Consider the following 21,096-nt stretch of genomic DNA (forward strand, 5'->3'; position numbering starts at 1 on the left):
AAAAAAAAAAAAAAAAAAAAAAGAAAGAAAGAAAATAACAGTCATCTAAAGAAAATAAATGTGGTATCATTAAGACAAAGGAAAGATTGCTCTATTAATTTGGGATGAAAACCACAATTATCACCACAAAACCTAACATGAGAAACTAAAAGCCAAGAATTCTACCAGTCACAGTCTCATTGTTTGAATGTGTCCTCCAAAAGTTCATATGTTGGAAATTTAATTCCCAATGCAACAGTGTTGGGAGGTCAGGCCTAATAACAGGTGATTGGGTCATTAGGGCAGAGTCCTCATAAATGGATTAATATTATCTTGAGAGCTGGTTAGTTATTTAGAGAGAAGGTTGTTATAAAGCAAGTCTGACCTAGAGTATCTCTCTCTGTGTTGTGTACTTGATCCTGCTTCTGCCCTGCCCTTTCACCATGGGATGGCCTTTGTCAGATGCTGGTACCATGCTCTTGGACTTGCCAGTCTCCAGAATCATGAGCCTAAGAAACTTCATTTCTTTATAAATTACCCAGTCTGTGGTATCCTGTTATAGTAAGAGAAAATGAATTAAGAGAATATCTGTTTATTTTATTTTTACTGTGCCTTAAAACTAAATAAATACAGTTAGCATTTAAGAGATTTATGCTTACAAGTGATCGCTTCATGGAAGTCCACAAGACCCCAGAGAGGAAATCACTTAGGCTTTACTTTCATTCATCCCAACAGACATAATCAGGAATTCCTTGACCAGAGGGCCACATCCCACTCCAGTAGATATGTGAAACTTTCTCCCCAGTTCATATTTCTAAGGGTTGATAGTGCCAACTTTATGAAAACCCTAGGCTCAAAAGTGAACAAAGGGCAACTATTTGAAGAAAAAGTAGGTGGAGTTTGGGTGTACAAGTTCTAGTGTTGTAGGCATGCACTCAGGCTTCTCATAAGGTAAGAAGGAGTTGGGACTAGAAAATGAAATGCATAAACTGGGGGCTGGGGAGTGCTGTCCCTGTGCAGGAATTTCCTGGTGTAGCAATTTGAGAATTTAAAAAAGTTTATGTTCTAACTTGGTTTTCCAGCTTCAGTTTCCTCTGGAAAACCAAAATGTAATGTGTTGCTTTGGAATGGAAGTAGTGATATTGGGGGCGAGAGGGAAGGGTATTTTGTCAATAGAAGTTGCCTGGCTCAGACTGGGTGGTATGAGGAGAAACTTCTCTCAGAAGATATGCAAGATTTTGTTCTACTGTTGCCACAGTTTCTGAAAATGTCAGGGTGGGCCTGGTGCTTACCATTTTATAAGCTCAATGAATATTAAGTAGTGACAAAGATTCTCTCCTAAACCAAACTTTAGTCAGGCTCCTCTAAGCTCTCTTCCCAACTGGGCTTTGACCTTGGGCTTCAGTGTCCGTCCTTCTCAAGTTTGTACTTCTCAGTTTTAGTAGGATTTCTGTTAACTTGCCTTTTTTGTTAATTTATTCTGTTGATACATAATGATTGTACATTTTCTGGGGTACAGTTTAAAGAGAATCCCTCACAATTGATATCTGATCACTCTGGCCCACTTTCAGTAAGTTCCATTGATCAAGAATTCCCCTTACTCCTGATGTTTCCTCCTAGTAATTTTCTATCCACTGATCTCCACCCTGCTCCTTGGCTATGAATCCCCATTTGTTCATATTGTATCTGAAACCGAGCTTATGTTTAGAGTGAGAGCTCTTTTCCTCTACTGCAAAGGTTCCTGAATAAAATCTGTTTCTACCAATTTAACTACTGCCCAGCTCTGATTTTCTGTGACAGTAGCTCTAACATCTTTATGATTTGGGCATTTAATTGTTCAGCTAATTTGAAGTGGCTTGATGCTTGTGCAAAGCTTATCACATTATTAGTCCTTTCTAAATAATGACACAATTTATAAACTGCTCAGAAAAACCAATTCCCAAAAATAACTAAGATTACCATTGAATTCAATTCCAGCAAATAATTTAAATATATTTTTCTACCTCCCTCAAACCAATTTATTTTGTCTAGAGCCCAAAGAGCTATTTGCGAAAATCAATATAAAATATGGTTTCAGAATGTCAGAATGACAACATGTCTCCAGACAGACTATTAGAAATAAATAAAAACAAATGCCTTATCACCACTTAAAGCTGCAATTAGCTCTTTGGTATCTGATTCTAATGAGCAGTGGATCTTCTCAGAGCTATGAGTTTAATTGAAACAAAGCACTGATTTGCTGCCCATGATAATGGCATTCTGAACTTCTCAGGCTGTCAACAAATGTCAGATAATTAGAATATGATTTTAAAATGGAAAATTCCCCAAGATCCTGTATAATATTCATTTTATGGAGAGAGATGCTAAAGTTAAGAAGGTTTATTAACCTTTCCAAGGACTCATAGCTAGTTAGTGGCAGAGATTCCCATGTCTCTTGCCTTCACTAGAGCAGTACATCTTGCTAACTTTTAGTCTGACCTGGAAGTTTAGGTCTAAACCTACAAATAATTCCAGAAATTGTATCCTATACCCAAAGCAGTGGCTATGCTTAAATCAGAATATTTAGAATCCCATAAAGCCAATCTTAAGGTATATGAACCATCACATCTATATCTTAGAAATCCTATTGTTCCTCTATGACGAATCAATACATCATTCTTTTTTTTTTTTTCTTGATGATATTTGGAAAGTTGGACCTTATAAAACACAATCTGAATTAATCCCCTAAATTGTAAAGCATATCAATGATTTGTTTTTGACTTTTGAAAATAGAAATGCTATTTATCAGATAATTTTTATACAATGTTGATATTTTAGCAGCTGGAATACAAGGTCAAATATCTGCTTAGAAAAAAGAAGAGGTAGTAGAGTCACAGTCAATGAAGAGATAGGATGATGGAAGTAAAGGTTGGACAAATGCTCTTTCAGGATGGAGAAAAGGGTTATGAACCAAGTGATTCAGATGGCCTTTAGAAGTTGGGAAAAGGAAAAGAAACAAATTATCCCATAGAGTCTCTGTGGTTGCCCTGTCAACGTTCCAAGTTTATCTCAGTGAGTCTGATTTTGGACTTCTGACCTCCAGAACTATAAGATAATAAATTCGCATTAAGTTACTAAGTTTGTGGTAATGCGTTACAGCAGCAATAGAAAACTAATATGAAATCCTTGATCATTTTAAAATTGGGTTATTTGTCTTCTTATTGTTGAGCTGTAGGAGTCTTAGTATACATTCTGGACACAAGTCGTTTATCAGATATATTATTTGCAAGCATTTTCTCTTATTATGTGAGTTATCTTTTAACTTCTTGATAGTGTCTTTTGAAAGCACAAAAGTTTTTAATTGATGAATTCCAATTTATGTATTTTTTCTTTGTTGCTCATGCTTTTGTGTCATATAAAGAAACCACTTCCTAAGCCAAGATCATAAAGACTTCCTCCTACATTTTCTTCTAAGACTTTTAGAGTTCTAGCTCTTACATGTAGGTCTATGATACCATTTAATTAATATTTCTCTACAGTGTGAGATAGGGGGACAATTACATTCTTATGCAGGTATTTATCCAGAAGTCTTGATACAATTTGCTACAGAAAAAAAAAAATCCAACAAGTCATGTTTGCCACAAAGTTATTAATATTTCAGTCAACTCATAGGTAGATTTCAGTTTTTGGAATACATGGCAGCTGACAGAAATAGGAAAACTGCTGGAGATGCCTTTCCAGCTGTGAAAGACTGCTTATGGGCGCCTGATGTTCTTCTAGCTATGCAGCTGAAATTTTTCTTCTTGTATAGAAATTTTCTTGTGTAATATACTAAATTGTTGGGGACTTGTTGATTGGCAGTCACCACTGAACCACTTGCTAGGTGATTTTCTTCTTGTCCAAGTACTGTATAAATACAATAGGGCTGATATTATGGATAGAGAAAATCAAAAGAGAGGGTTGTTACCCTTCAATGCTTTTCATTTTTGTTGGGAGAGATGGAAAAAATAATCCATAAGAATAAGTCCATTGAGATTTGCATCATACATCTTTCTAAAGAGAGTGCTGGTATGATTTATACTAGGTAATAAAGTCTCCCTTCTCATGAAAGTCTTCCTGTTCAGAGCAACAGCTGGGCTTATATTCTGCTTTGACCCCAAAACAATGATGAAATAAAAGTTTACTTGGATTTGGAGGCACTAAAAGTCTCTGCATTTGAATAAAACATTTACCATGATCATAGTCATTTAGTGCAACAATCAGTTGGGATACAGAGGAAATTGACAGGTTGGATGTCGTGACTTGTGTGTTTTTTTTTATTTGCAATCACCCAAACTCATGAAAATTCAACATGGAGAGGTACTCTAAGAATTTAGCAATCTCTTATGCTATTTCCGCTTCCTAGAAATCTTTTATTTCCTTAAACAATTGGTAAGTGGGTCCTGGGAGTAAGTGTCAGACTCTGATGCCTGGAAGTTACTCCCTTTCCTCTGTTTAGTGCTTCTCATTTGCACAGAAAACAAAAACAAACAAAAAAACAAGTAAAGTTGAGTTTTATCTTTTCCATTTCTAAGCCTTCATCTCCTGATGATTACCAATCATTTTTCCTCCTTCTTTTCCTTCCCTCTCTGTGTTTCCTTTTCCTCCCCTTGCCTTCTGTCTTTCTCATCATGTTCTTATTTTAAAATCATCAGTGAGTTAGTGGATATACATTAATGAAAAAGCAAAAGAATGAATTGTCAAAAGACAGCCAAAAGGACAATGTTGTGGTTTATACACAAGAACTGCATTCTTGAAACATTGGTCCTTGACTTTTCAACTTTGCCAGTACAGTCAAACCTCAGTATAATCATTATTCTTGTTTGAAATAAACATATATGTTATTTTGACTTTTATGAGAACAAAGACAACCTTACCTGTAAACAGACATGGACGTAATGCATGAAGCAATGGATTTAAAGAAAAAAAAACTTTTTTTTTTTTTTCTAAATCTTTTCTGGGAGTAGAAATGACTATGCTGAAGGCTAAGAGATTAAATTGTGTCACTTGTCAGGAAATTGGCAAGCAGCCATCTTTTCTGCCTGTTTCTACATGCTGCTTTTGTGCTGTGGATGCCTTTAATAAATGCACTCTTGTGTAAAATGTCATTGCTGCATCGCCAAGTGGAGGCTGTCATGTGATAGCTCTTCCCCAGGATGACATATTGGTCCTTGGCAATTCTGGGACTTCAAGTTACACAGAGGCATTTTTATGATTCAAATACAAGTGAAGAAATAAAAATCTTCAAATCATGGATGTGTATCTATTTTGCTCTGAAAGAAAACCTAATGTTCTTTTCAAATACTGCTTAAGGACAGGTAATGCTGGCTGGGCATGGTGGCTCACACCTGTAATCCCAGCACTTTGGGAGGCCAAGGTGGGCGAATTGCCTGAGGTCAGGAGTTCAAGACCAGCCTGGCCAACATGGTGAAACCCCGTCTCTACTAAAAATACAAATACACTGACAACATATTGCAAAGTAGGACCTCTCCAACGTTGTTGGCAAAAGTAAAATTTGGTAGAATATTTTTGGAAATAATTTGGTAACATGTATCAAAAGGTTTTAAAATGTTCATTCTATCAGGTTCAGAAATTCCATAGTAGAAATATATCCTAAGGAAATAATGAGGTACAAGGTTAATAATGTTTTCCAAAAGATGTCCACATATTTAAAATGCTGATAAACTGAAAATAAATTCCTAACAATGTGAATGGTTAAATATGCTACTTTATAGCAATTAAATTATTTGAAAAGGCTTTTTTATTGATACAGGGAAAGGTCTCTGAACTAAGGTGAAGCTAAACAAATACTAAATTTATAGAGTATGATCTAAACTAAGTTTAAAATGCAAAAAATATGAGAAAGACATGTACAAAAATATCACTAGTGATTAGTGTTGTGTAGTGTAAAAACGAATGTGCTGTATTTTGCTTAGTCTTTGTCTACTCTTCTTTATTTTATATTTATTACTCAAAGGACAAGTATCATAGCCATAAACACACATACCCATAAAGTTCTATTTAAAAACAAGTTCTATCAGAAAATGGTCACTGTCCAGAGAAACTCATCTAAACCACCATATGCTCTTCTTGCCTTGCCTTGCCTCTTGACTTAGCCCTCATCTCACATTTTCCCTGCAGTTTCTGGCTGTCTCCCTCAATCCAGCTCAGATTCACATCTCCAGCCATTAGACGTAAAACAGGTCTCAGTCTCCATCTTTGCTGTCCCTCCACCTGAGGGACTAGATTCCCCACTTTTGCCGGCCTGGGTCCACCCCTCACTTTTGATTGATTGTGCTTTTGGCCTCTTGCCTTTAGGTATTAGGAAGTCCCAAGTCCAGTCATGAGACCTGATCAGTGTTTCTAAAGTTTTGGGTGTGATGGTGTTACTGGAGACCTGCACCAGCAAGCTACTCTACAGCCCAGTTTAAGGGAATTTTAGGGTCCAGAATTTATATGTCTATATTAGTTTAGTATTGTTACATGACAATTTACCACAAATTAATCACTTTAAGGCAACATGTACTTATTATCTCGGAATTTCAGCAGGTCAGGAATTCAGACATGACTCAGAGGAGTCCTCCACTTTAAGTATCACGAGGCTGCATGCACTGATGTGTCAGCTGGACAGCATTCCTTTTGGGAGCTTGGGGTTCTCTTATAAGCTCATGTAGCAATCTGCAGAAATCAATTCCTTGTGACTGTATGTCTGATGTCTTCTATCTTGCCAGCTGTAGGCTGGGGACTGTACTTAGTACCTAAAGGATGCCTTCAGGTCCTCACTATACAGGCCTGCCATAGGTTCTCTAACAACATGGAAGTTTGCTTCACCCATGCCAGCAAGAGAATCTCTCTGTTTTTAAAAGTCTCATTAGATGGGTCAGTCTGAATCAGGATAATCTCCATTTTGATTAAATCAAAGTCAAATGATTAGGGGACTTAATTACATCTGTGAAGTCCCTTTTGCCATATAAAGTAGCATAATCATGGAATTGAATCCGATCATATTCACAGGTCCTGTCCACATTTAAAAGAAAAGGATTATAGAAGGTTGTAGGTTATTGAGGGGGCATCTTAGATTTTTACCTACCATACTGTCCATCCCTGACTGTCACAGACTTGTGACTCAGGTTCAGCATTCTGCTAAATAGCTGGCTCTGTAGATACAGGGTTGTGTTGCAGACCTTGCCTTTCACGTAATTCCTTTACAAAGACTATTTCATGTAATCTTACTATATCTTCTCGAGATAAATGTTCCTGTCTCCAATGCACCAGTGAGGAAACTGAAGAACAGAGAGCTTAAAAAGGGGCACAAAGTCACGTAGCTAGCAAGTAGTACCTGAAACCTTGGTCTTTGACTCCAAATACTGTGTTCTTTCTCCTGTATCTCTTTTCTGCAGCAACAACTAAGACTGGAACTCGATTTGAAGTCTGATCTACTTAGGGAGTAAGTCACTTTTCACTTTATCTGTGCCTTTAGTCTGCACTGTCACTTTATATTGGCTATGATTTCGCACACACAGGAAGTTTTTTCATAATGATTCCAGGACTCCTAGAATTGTTTCCTAGAAAATTACCGCAAACTGGCTGGGCACGGTGGCTCACACCTATAATCCCAGCACTTTGGGAGGTCGAAGCGGGCGGATCACAAGGTCAGGAGTTCGAGACCAGCCTGGCCAAAGTGGTGAAACTCTGATTCTACTGAAAATATAAAACTTGGCCAGGCGTGGTGGTCGGGACCTGTAGTCCCAGCTACTCAGGAGGCTGAGGCAGAAGAATCGCTTGAACCCAGAAGGCAGAGGTTGCAGTGAACTGAGATTGCGCCACTGTACTCCAGCCTGGGCGACAGAGCGACTCTCCATCTAAAAAAAAAAAAAAAAGAAAAAAGAAAAAAGAAAGAAAGAAAGAAGGAAAATTACCACAAACTTATCAACTTGAAACTATGTTTATTAGCTCACTATTGGTGTATGTCATAAGTCTAGCACAGTGTGGCCAGAATCTCTGCTTAAGTTCTCACAAGGCTGTATCAATATGTCAGCTGAGCTGCATTCTCATCTTAAGGTTCAGGGTCTTCTTCCGAGCTCATATGGTTGTGTCAGAATTCAGTTCCTTGAGATTGTGGGACTGAGGTCCCTGCTTCATTGCTGGCTGTCAGCCTGGGAGTCTCTCTCTGCTACTAGAGGCCATTCCTATTCTTTCTCTCATGGCCTCCTTCATTTTCAAGCCAGTAGCAATGTGTCAAGTACATCACACATCTCAAATCTCTTTAACTTCTTCCACCAGCCTGAGAAAAGTCTCCAATTTTAAGGGTTCATGTAATTAGACCAGGCTCACATGTATACTCTCCCTATTTTGAGGTAAATTATAGCATATAAAAATCACAGGAGTGACATCTCATTATAGTCACAGGTTCTATGGATTATGGAATAGAATCTTGGGGAGTGGCAGTTTTATTTTTATTTTTTATTTATTTTGAGATGGGGTCTCGCTCTGTTGCCCAGGCTGGAGCACAGTGGTGAAATCTCAGCTTATTGCGGCCTCCACCTCCCCGACTCAAGCCATTCTCCTGCCTCAGCCTCCTGAGTAGCTGGGATTAGATGCCCGCCACAACACCCCACCAATTTTTGTATTTTTGGTAGAGACGGGGTTTTACCATGTTGGCCAGGCTGGGTTTGAACTCTTGATCTCTAGTGATCCACCCGCCTCGGCCTCGCAAAGTGCTGGGATTACAGGCATGAGCTACTGCACCTGTCTAGGAGTGGCATTTAGAATGATGCTTACCACAGTGGGTCTTTTAAGTGGTGGTGTTGTTGTTTTTCTGCATTATAGCTTATAAAATAGAAACATGGACACTGAAGTCAAACTGCTTACATTCAAATTCTGGCTCCAATATTTACTAATAGTACAAACTTAGGGAAGTTGCTTAACCTCTCAGTTCCTCAATTTTCTTATCTGAAAAATGAGTACTAAATAATAGTATGAGTTTTATTGAGTCATTTAACACTTTAAATGACCTAATGTGCCAGAAAATGACTTCGCACATTGTAAGCACTATGTTGGTCTTTATTAATATTATTATTATTATTGATCTGATTATTACATATCCACTAATTTAGAGTTCAGATTACTACTCTCCTTGGAGCAAACCCATCACCTTATTTCTCTGGACCTTAGCTTCTCTGTAAATGTTAGTGTTATTTAACTGTCAAAAATATAATTTATATCTTAGTCTATTGGGCTATTATATAATATCATAAACTAAATGGCCTATAAACCAAGGCACTGGCAGATTTGATGTCTAGTGAGGGTCCTTTTCCTGGTTCATAGATAACACCTTCTAGATACGTCCTCACATAAAGGAAGGGGCAAGGAAGCTTTTATGAGGGCACTAATATAAGTCAGGATCTCTCTTACAAAGACATGCATGAGTACTCCACCTTCAGAACCTAATCATCTCTCAAAGGCCCCACATCCTGATATCATTACATTGGGGATCAGCTTTCAACAGATGAATTTTGGGAGGATACAAATATTCAGGCCATAGCAATTTATAATGCAAAGGTACATTTTAAAGAAATTTAAGTGTCTCTAACTCAAAGGAAACACCAAAGGATTTGTTTACAAAAAAGAAAACTATGTTTAATTTATAGGTTTTTTTTGCTTGTTTGTTTTTAAAGCAAAGGAAACATAGCAGGCTGAGCGACTTACATTATAAACTTGAGAACAGGAGTATAGGACCGTTTTTGGCATCATACCTATTTTTTTTTTAATGGTCTTTAATTCCATGTTATGACTAAGAGAAAAAAGCGTGTGAAAAGATAGGGACAGGAAACTTAGGGAAGAACATAGAGGGTGAAAGGAGACTGCAGAAGGAAAGGTAGAAGGTACAATAGGAAAGGGCATAGAGAAGAAAAGAAAGAAACAGAGGCAAGAGGAGAGGAAAAACTACTTAGAGACAGAGAGGGAAGGTAAGGAGAAAGGGGAAAACGGTGGTAAAATTTATTGAGCACCAATTATGTGCCTGCCATCGCTAAGGAGCTCGGTTATCCCACCTCAGAACATCTCAGTGAAGTAGGTATTATTGTCACCACTTTACAAATGAGAAAACAGCTATTAAGTGAGTTTAACTTGTCCAAGGTCAATTGTGTTATATACAGAAGTTAGAACCCACATCTTTCCAGAGCTAATTACAATGTCCTTCTTCCATGTCCTTAAGGACTAATGGTGAGATAAAACATGCTCTTCACGGCTTGTTGGTCCAGCCTCAGTGTTCCTGTCACACTGAGAAAAGAATTAGTCAGGCTTAGTTCAGGCTTTGGTGTTACTGTCTCTTAGCACTACCTAAGAATCTTAATTATTTGAGTCAGGGCATTCAGATTTTAGTTAAATAGGAGGCCCAAATGATTTATGCCTCAGCATAAGTCACTTGTCTGAGCTGCAGAATCCCCCTCTATAAAATGTATGCCTTGGACTAGACCACCTGCCAAATACTGAAAATCTATACTTATTAGCTATCTGCACATAGGCAAAGGCTGTAATGTGGATTGGAAAGAAGGTGAATTTTGTTGGTCTAGTTAGAAGCACTGTACAAAATCGTGCAGGTTGTTTGCTGTACAACCTTAGTAGGCAATATTCATACACATAGTCATAGGTCATGGCCCTGGCTCCAGGAAGCCAAAATAAGGACCAATGGGTAGAGGCCAAAAAAAAAAAAAAAAAAAAAAAAAAGGGAAATTGTGGCTCAATAGAAAAATAACAAACTCTGTTATATTCAGAATTACGTCTTAACATTGTGAAAACTTTACCTTTGGGAGTTTTTAGGCAGAGACCACATGATGTAGGAATTCTACCAACACATGAGAGTTTAGAGAGTACCTAAGTGCCATTCAGAACTGGATTTTTAATGTGATCAAAGCTAGCTGGGTGATCTTAAAATCAATAAGCCTTAATTTTCTGAGTCCTTATTATTATGGCCACAATAATAATACCTACCTATATGGCTACCGAAGTAGGAGATTCTGTGTGTGTGTGTCTGTGTGTGTGTCTACATCTGACATCTCTGTATCTATCTTAGCACAATGTCCTGCACATGATAAAATCTCAAGAAATGTCAGCTTTCATTACCATTATTCTCTTTACAACTATGAAAGAATAAAGTTTCTAGCACAGCAGAACTTTGCTTTACCTCTGTAGGCATGGGGCTGCCACCAAGTTTGCAGGCAAAGAATGCTGGCACTCTCAGAGATATCACTTTTCATTCTTAATTGTAAAGCAAACATATAACATAAAATCTGTTTCACGCTTAGAGCCAGAATTTGGTTAAAGCGTGGACGTTCTCCCCTTCTTGTAGTTAAACAGAGTGGTTAAAAATTATGATTATGGCCCGCCATAATCATAATTTAGAGATAATTTCTAAATTATCCTCTAACAAGTCTATTTCTAAACTTTAAAAATGGAGCTTCTTTAGGGTCCAGTGTTGGCAAACAGAATCCCCACCATGACTCATAGAATTACACAGCATCTTTTTCAAACCTTTCACTCTAGTGGGGATATGTCCTCATTCAGAAATTAATTTAGCTAATTCAGCTTAAAAATTCGATTGTCAAAAAGCCTATTTCCTGTGGGAGTATCTTTTTTGTTGATAAAGGATGCACATGTACCTGAAAAAAAAATGCGATTCTCTTCCTCAAGCTGTAAACATGCAGCTGTCAAAAGTTATCACTATATCAGAAAAACTGGGTAAGGAATAAAAGTATTTTTGGTTGATTCATAAGAAAAACAGCAAAGTAGTTTATATGCTTAATGAAAAAACAGACTGAGGAAGTGCTATGAAGCTTACATTTCTGCTCCATAAGTCACAGTCCTCAATGTGGCTCCATGCAAGCTAAAGTCATTCTTACCTACAGGACTTCACTTGTGTTATTTAATAAGACTCTGTCCTTGATTAAATTTGAGTCAGGCTTCTCTGGGTCCTACTCTCAATTAGGCCTTGACTTTAGGCTTTTTATTTGATCTCGTTAGCCCAGTTTTAACAAGAATCCTGCTGAGTCAGTTTATCAAAAATTTCTCTCCCTTGGTATCCGATCAAATTCCTTATCCCATACCCTTGATAATTTATCAGCTTGGCCTGCCTTCAACAAGAATCCTGCCAAGTCCCTTTAGCCAGAATTCCCCTTACCCTTGACGTTTTCTCTCAGTAATTTTCCATGCACTAACTGCCACCTCCACTCCACAGCTCTGTGGCTATACATCTTCACTTGTGCTTTCTGTATTCAGAGTTAAGACCAATCTCCCTCCCCTACTGCAAAATCTCCATTGCAGTGATTCCTCTTGAATAAACTCTTCCTTACAGTCATTAACAAATGTCATAAATATTTTGTATTTAACATATCCTTCCTATCTTACCTCCCACATTAATTTTCACTTCTTCCTCGTCTACACTTTATTTACTTATTCAAAAATTCATTTATTCAGCAAGAGTTTATTGAGCCACTTATATATATGTAACTGCTTGGCCTGACGGGATTTACAACCTAGTAGGGATGCTAAAATGACATTAGGGCACGTTATTCTTCCTGAAAAATCTCTCCTAATTTTTCCAATCTATAGTGCCTTTTAGCTAAGGTTTTGATCTCATAGCATTTTATGTTATTTACCCCATGAGGGTAATCTTATTTCCCACAATTAAGTTCCTTAAAGAAAGTAGCCCAGCTCAAGCAGCTACTACTCTCTATCACTGAGAAGTACCTGGCTACACTCCCTCCACCAACCTAAACTCACCATGTGTCTTTTTTTTTTTGTTTTTCTTTTTGAGACATGGTCTCACTCTGTCACCCAGCCGAGAGTGCAGTGATATGATCTCAGTTCACTGGGATCAAGTTCAAGCCATTCTCCCGCCTCAGTCTCCAGAGTAGCTGGGATTACAGGTACCCACCACCAGGCCCAGTGACTTTTTGTATTTTTAATAGAGATGGGGTTTTGCCATGTTGGCCAGGCTGGTCTCGAACTCCTAACCTCAAGTGATCCATCTGTCTTGGCCTCCCAAAGTACTGGGATTATAGGCATGAGCCACTGAGTCAGGCCACTCTGTGCTCTTCATCCAAATCAAGCTGGTTTCCCTTTTTTTTTTCTGAGGGACGACTTGTTCTGTTCTCTGTGTTCCCACTCAGATTTGTAGGGTTAGTGAAATCTTAATTATCATTCAAGACTCAGAAAAATCTTCCCAGGGAATGTTTTTTTTAGACTCAATTTTTCCCTCTCTAAATGCCTAGAGAAAGCCCTATAAACGGTTGCTGAATCTGAGAATACATACAATATCTATAACAGTGCTTTACTTGCTAATGCTACTTAGAGTGTATCATTTTGGTAATTATATTATTTGCCCATTAGTTCATATTTATGTTCTTTCCAACTAGACTGAAGGCCTCATCCAAACAAAAGATTTATCTTCATCCCCTCCTCACAGTGCCTGGCCCAGTGTTCACCCAGTGTGGTAGCCACCAACAAACACAAATCAAATACTACTGAAATTCAATCAGTAGCAAGAGATCTGCAAAGTCATTTCAGGAAGTTTTCCTTAAAAATCTTTCAAGTACAGAACTTTTGTAGAATTATTATTCTTCAAAGGTACAAACGTGTCTCATTAATGCAGCAGATTTACTTTCAAAATCATTCTGATGTTTCAGATCTTTACCTGAGTCTGCCATCCTCTGCTGCAGCACCTCCTGGTATAATCTTCGTAATAAATATGCCAGGGTCATCTCCAATGTGGGGATTATCTGTCCCCCCAGCAATACTGAATCCCAGGCCAGAATTCCCCTGTAGAAACAAAAAGCAGATATTAAATGATGTGTCTGTCACCTAAAACCTGCATTATTATTATTGCACTCTGCATTATCATGTTACTACTCAAATGGAAATCAGGTAACAACAGTCTTGTGTGCTAAACCATAAAGTGCATGGTTAGCAGTAAAAGGAAGGTCAGGAAGAACATTCAGGTTTATTCCTGCACTGTAAGAATGCAAGAGGCATTATATTTTTGCTTTTAAAAATTGCTTCCTTTATGCAGCAATTAAAATCACATTTATGAAGCAGGAAATAAAAACTTACAAATTGTGTAATATGAAAAAATAAAAAGAATCATTAGAGTGTCAATTGTAAAAATTATACATTCATATGAAAAAGGAAGGAAAAAGTTACATGAAAGAATTTGATTTAATAGAAGAGTGAACTTGGGTGTTTCATTTTCTTATTTCTGGTATTGTTGTTCTAATATCACTTATCTGTCAAATACATGTGTTTCTAAGTAACAGAAAACTTCCACTTCAGAAGACAGGGCCCTCTTCTAGAGTCATAATGCACGAGAGATACTTTTGAACAATAAACAGACTTTAATTTGCAATAACAATAGAAAAGACATGCAATAGTGTAGCAGCATGTAAATCTGAGTAGTTTGCATTCTAATAAAGCCTTTACACTTACTGCTGTAGATTATAGTAACTGATATCCAGTGTGTGTGTGTATATATATGTATATACGTATACATATATACATATATCTCTTTATCTCTTTCTAAAGATATATATATATATGGATAGATATATATAAGGATATATATATGGATATATATCAGGATATATATGGATACATATAAATCTAAAGGATATATATGTATATCTTTCTAAAATTTGTACATAAGGCATAATTAAAAGTCCCCCCAAATCCACAAACCATATTATTTATTTCTCATTTCTAAAGTCTCCTTTAATCCCCTACTCCCATCTCCAGAGCTACATATGTTTTCATAGTTGTGTTGTAATTTTTTCCAAATCATATTATATTTTAAGCCCTTTCTGTATAACTAGGCAGTCTTTATAATTATTCATCTTAAATGGCTAGTCATGTTTCATCAAGGTCACATATCACTTATTTAACCAGTCCCTTATCACTGGATATTAAATTTCTCTACATATTCTTACAACAAATATAGCTTACTAAATTTATGATCACTTGATTAGTTTCCACTCTGAGGTAAAAAGAGATGAGGACTACGAATTCGGTAGTTATTTCAGAGAAATTAATCAGGGCACTTGATTAGTCAGAAAGGTTCAATGTCAAGATAAGATCAGCTATAACTTGATAGCTATACCACTGCAAATGTCAAGGTAATGTTTAGCAATTTTTATTGACTGAATTAATAAAACTGAGTTCCAGAGGGTTGTTTTTGCAATTGTGTATTTCTTATATATGTTGAAAGGGTGAAATGAATAATTCAGCTATGGCAACTAAAATCCCATGTCTTTATACTTCTGATGTCTTCTCTAATTCTGTTTGCTCTTTGAAAAAGTCTAGTGTTCACTGAACAGAGTTATTACTTATTAGTAGTCATATAATCATGAATTTATTTAAAAGTTATTAAACACCACCTCTGTACCTGGCACTAGAGTAAGCCCTGGAGCTATAGGAGTAAATATGTCAGTTTATAAGGTACATGAAGGGGAAATGCAGAGTGTAGAAGTGGTTAAGAGAACCAAACACAGTGACTTGGTGACATAGAGAAGAACATTTTGACATAGGGGGAAGAACTTGTGTAAAAGCCCTTAGGTGAGAAAGGGTATGCCACACCAAGGAACAGACAATAAAGTTGGAACAAAGAAAGCAAGAAGAATTGGATAGATGTACCTTAATCATGAAATTTACAAGAGCAGAGTATACGAGAAATCATTTTGGATTTTAAATACTTATTGACACCAAATGACTGTGTTAGTATTGGTTGAGCATTTCCTATGCAACTGACTCTAAACTAAGACTGCAGAGGTTAAGGCCAGATGGTTTCTGCCTTCACGGATATTCAAAGCATAGCAAAAAAAGCAATGATACTGTGGCATCCAGTGATCAGTACATTTCACGTACTGTATAACCTCAACTGCATTGTCAAGTATGTAGCCATGGAGATAGTGTTTAGGGGACTTAATAAGGCAGTTCTCTAAGATTCAGAGGTTTGGGAAAGAAAAAATGGGAGGATGAGTATTTTCAATGTAATTTGGGTCAAGCTCTAAGTACATCAACTAGAGTGTATTGGTCTCACTATAGTTAGCATCTCAGGGATAATAATTTCTTGATTAAGGAGAGTAGGGAAGGAGGCAAGCAGGGATTGGGTGATACCCAAACACTTTCTCCTGATACTGTCAACGTGTTTGGAGAGGGTACTCAAAACTTTGTCATGTGAGAAATATATTTGTGATCTAACTCTTAACCTTGTCAACTTTATTTCCAGTTTCACCCTTTACCCCCCAGGAATACTGAAGTGAGCTGCAGGTTCTTTACTGCACAGACCTCACTATAATTCATCTCTTGGCATTTATTTATGCTGTTTTCTCTATCAGAAACTTCACATCTCCTCCTTGACTAGTTCATTTCTTCTCATTTTTGAAGATGTGGCTCAGACGGTGTCTGCTCAAGTTAATACTAAATTATCACCCAACCCTTCTTTAGATAGATCACATTTCTGTGTTTTTGTGGGTTTTTATGCTTACTTATGTTATGCATTGTGTTATTTTGTAGTTGTCTGTTTCTGAGTCTATCTTTCCTCTAAACTGGGCTTGTAGAAGGCAGGAACTGCGTAGTATTCATCTTTGTTTTTTTGGAGCCTTGTCTAGCACATAGTATTGACAATAAATACTTGAAGGAATTAACAGAAAAACAAGCCTACTGAGAATGTTTGTGCCCTAACGGGAAGACTCAAAAAGGACACAATAGAAATCTGCAGTGTGTTAAGGAATATAATGTGGAAGTAGAAGCCATTTGCTCTATGTCATCACAAAAATAAAAAAGCAGAAAGCTCAGGCATTCAAACTGTGGTACAGCTAAAGGCTGACTGATACAATAGAACTGTTCAGATTGGAGATGCACTACTCTGTAAGGGATAGAGAGTCCTTCACTCAAGAGGTATTTGGCTAGTCACTGGGCATGAGGGACCCAGGCATTTATTGAAAGGTTAAACTGTATGATTTTTAAAGAATTCTCTTGGGACTCTGGCTAGATATAGGACATCTGCTTTTGCCAAAAGAGAAAAGGGGATGTTTTAGGGACATTTAGTGGGGGAAGTATATCACTGTCAAAGTCTTGAAACTTTATAAATCAATATATCTTTGAAATAAAAGCTTTGGCAGCAACCTAGAAACATTTAACCACTGTTTTTCTTTTGAATTGACCACAATATGGAGAAAACTGTGGCTCTGGCTTTTTCTAATATACATTCCCCTGTCCCCAGACCCACTCTGAGGAAAATAATGAATATATTTAGGAAATTCACAATGGAAACTAGGTAGGTAGAGACAGAATGTAACTTGCACTATGGTTCTCGTCCCAAAGCATCCCTGAAAGCTTTTGTGTTTCAATTAAAACTAGTCTATCGGCTGGGTCCGGCCAGTCATCATGGTTCTTTACAAGAGATTCATCTTAATTCAGCTAAGGAAATGATTTAAAGAGCTTTCACCTCCCTTTATTGTTCTCTTCCAGCCTTCCCTTTTAAGTTTGCTAACAGCCAGCAGCATTTAGCAGAGAGAGGGACAGATGCAAAACTGTCAGTGAAATTGCGGCCTGCTGCTCTCTATGGCTGAATCACTTCAATCCCCTGACAATTGTCCCAGAGCCTGCCAGCTGCAGGGACAGATCTCAGCTCCTCTCTTCTCTGAGCAGCAATCTCTCCATGTGAACAGGCAGACCCCTGGTTGACACTCTTAGATGCTGAAAATTGTGACTAATGAACTGAGTGTTGATCTCCGATGCAGTCAATGGAAACTTCGAGGTGCCATGCTGGGAAGGGCAGACCCTGTAAAGGGTTCTGGGTGGGCTTCTGTGTCCTTGCAGTTGGGCACATTCCATGACAGATGAATGTCACTGACATGGACCATTCTTTCTCCTAATTTGCTGACTCTTCCCCATGAGCACAAACCCATTTTCTAGCCAAATGACACTTCTTGTTTCATGTACTGAACACTGTCTCCTCTCAGAGAGAGAATCCACAAAATGGAAAGACATTTTACAAATATGATAAATACAATGTCTCTAGGAAAGTCCCACTTTTATTAAAAGTTTATTTCCCAAATGAAAATTACTCTCAAAATGGGGTTATATATAATAAAAAAGAGGAAAATACGTAGTAATATTATAATCACATTCATTTATATATAATGTTCTACCGACAAGGAATTTTTTTGATTTTTAGAATTTTTCTACTTTAAAATACTGTTTGACCTGATCATTCGAATCTAGGATTTTATCTTAAAGAAATAATCAGAGAAACATGAAAAGATTTGTGTTCAAGGCTTGCTGCATTATTTTTCTAATGTTAAAAAAACACAACTGAAAACTGACTTCCATATAATGGAGAAATGGTTAAAATATCGTGGTACATTTATCTGAATGTGGGGATAGTTTGGAGTCATTACAATTGTAGTGCTTTTGAATAATAAAGACATGGAATTAGCCCAGGTGCCCATCAATGGTGGACTAAAAGAAAATGTGGTACATATATACCATGGAATACTACACAGCCATAAAAAAGAATAAAATCATATCCTTTGCAGCAATATGGATGCAGCTGGAGGCCATTATCCTAAGTAATGCAGAAACAGAAAACCAAACACTGCATATTCTCACTTATAAATGGGAGCTAAACATCGGGTACACATGAACATAAAGATGGGGACAAGAGATCCTGAGAAATACAAAAGGGAAAAAGGAGGGAAGGGGAAAAAGGTTAAAAAACTACCTATTTGGTACTATGCTCACTTTTTAGGTGATAGGTTCAATTGTACTCCAAACCTCAGCACCATGCGATATAACTTTTTAATAAACCCCCAGAATCTAAAAGTTAAAAATAAAAAATAAAATAAAATTTCAGGGCTGTTAATAAAAATGGAAAATGTTGATTATATAAATGTGAGAACAGAGTGACATTTTAACTACAGTATGATTGCCACTGAAGACATTTAAAATGACTTAACTTTAACAAGAAAATTATTAACTTTAATTAATAATAGTAAAATTGCTTAAATAATTTAAACTACCTAAGAAGGAGATTTTAAAAAAATTATGAAGCCCCTAGTAAAATACTAAAAGTATTATTAAGGGAACTAACATTTATTGCGTGTTTATTCTATGTTAAACACTAATCCATGCTTCTTATAATTTCCTATGTGGTAGAGTAGATTGCATTATTCTCTTTTTATATATTAAACTGAAAAACAAACAACAAGCAAACAAACAAAGGAAAAAACTGAGGCTGAGAGGAGTGAAGTAACTTACTTAAAGACTTAAAGCAAGTAAATAGTGAATTCAGATTTAAAAGCAGATTTGTCAGGCTTCAATTACTATTTGCTTTCCATTATATCACACTGTCTCTTCTGAGTTCAAAAACTAATTCAATGATAGGGAAGTAATATAAATTTTCGTTATAAGGAAACACTTCACTGGATTTTTGGAAAAGATTTAAACTTCTATCAGTATCGTGAAAATATTTCAAAACATTTCTAAGAAAGTGGTATGGTTTAGTGGAAAAACATAGATCTGGGTCGTTCTAACCTGGGTTTGGACACTGGCTCTGCCACTGATATCTTTGTGGCATTGGATAAATTTCAAAACTAGACTTTGAGTCTAGTTTTGTCATCTGTCAAATGGAGATAATGAGATGAATACAAATGACACAGGCACCAGTGGAGTGCTGAGCACAGCACATGGGTGATGATCAAGCAATGTTAGTTCAATCACTTTGGTTTGATGCACAGCACTGTTTAAAGGGTCCTTACGAGTTTGAGGACAGTCAGTGAGAACAGATGTCAGACAATGTATTCTTACTTATTTCTTACTTAATTCACGCCTTACTTATTGACCCAACAAGTATGGATTAATGCATTTTAACTTACACTGATAATATATGTTACTTTTCTTCATTAAAACAAAACTTAGCTAGAAATACTAAATTTGGGGGAAAGATTAGGTTATAGTATTGAAACCTTAGATAAAAAACAGCTAGATTAAAAAAAGACTCAAACAATGTTCTTTTAACATTTTAATACCCATGTTCTATTTGATAATATTGAAAGGGTATATTCCTCTCACTACCCGCAAGATTCCTGTATGCTTCCCTTAACCTAGGAACACCTATCTGTTCCTTTTGCTACTTGTCAACCATGATCAATATTCAAGTTTACCTTCGCATATTTGCTCCAGCAAAGACACTTATTTTAATTTAATATAGTTTATACTACAAAACAATATATGTTGTTTTCAAATATAGTATACATCAGCCCCTAATCTGTAAATTTCTGATATGCACTCTGAAAATTACTAGTCTGCCACTTGAACATTGGCCAGTTAAGATAATAGAATAGCGAATAATATAATTAGGTAGAATAAAGATATCAAAAGAGATTGAAACAGGTAATAAGAAGTTAAAATAAAGAACTATGTAGGCTACATGCCAGAAGAAAAAAATGTCACTTGATAGAAAGGTCTGTTGGTTGGCAAATAATCTTCCAAATTGTCCCAGAAGTCATTTTACTTTGAACAGTAAATCTGGAGTGGCACAGAGAATAAAAAGGTGTCTTTTTCATACACATTACTTGTTAAAATTATTTAAAGTCTTTCTCACATCCACTTTCTGTCTCATGTTACAATATCTAAAGATGAACAGCCCCCGGTCTATTACTAGGATGTAAAGTTGAGAAAACAATGCAGACATTTCTAACTACCATTGCTAAATAAAGATTTTTTTCCTCAAACTTTTTATTTAGTTTTTAAATGCTATCTAATAATGTATGTGTCCTGGAACAAAGTGCTTAGTCCAGGAATAAGAAAAGCCTTTTTCACAATTATACAATCTCCAGGAATTGCATTTACGATGCCCCATAGTTTGTTCTATTAAATTGTATTTTTCTGGAAGCTGCTGGGTAGAAAAGCCATCAGAAGAATGTTTCATTTGGGGATTGGTAAATGTTTACATAAAAATGCTTTAACAAGATGGGGGATGGTATAAAGGAAGCAGTTTAATAAATAGGCCAAGAGAGAATGCCAGATTACCGTAGACCAAAGAAC

General features: G+C 36.7%; 1 protein-coding gene across 5 annotated transcripts in view; it reads right to left on the minus strand.

The window, feature by feature from the left end:
* Positions 1–21,096, minus strand: part of DLG2 (discs, large homolog 2 (Drosophila)) — a 916,021-nt gene that overhangs the window by 688,741 nt on the left and 206,184 nt on the right. For all 5 annotated transcript variants that reach the window (XM_011996427.1, XM_011996426.1, XM_011996430.1 and 2 more), the window contains one exon: positions 13,691–13,815. In XM_011996427.1, coding sequence (XP_011851817.1) covers positions 13,691–13,815 — 125 coding nt within the window. The remainder of the gene's footprint in view (positions 1–13,690; positions 13,816–21,096) is intronic.

The sequence above is a fragment of the Mandrillus leucophaeus genome, unplaced genomic scaffold (assembly GCF_000951045.1).
Source record: "Mandrillus leucophaeus isolate KB7577 unplaced genomic scaffold, Mleu.le_1.0 Scaffold512, whole genome shotgun sequence".
In the NCBI taxonomy this organism is placed as follows: Eukaryota; Metazoa; Chordata; class Mammalia; order Primates; family Cercopithecidae; genus Mandrillus; species Mandrillus leucophaeus.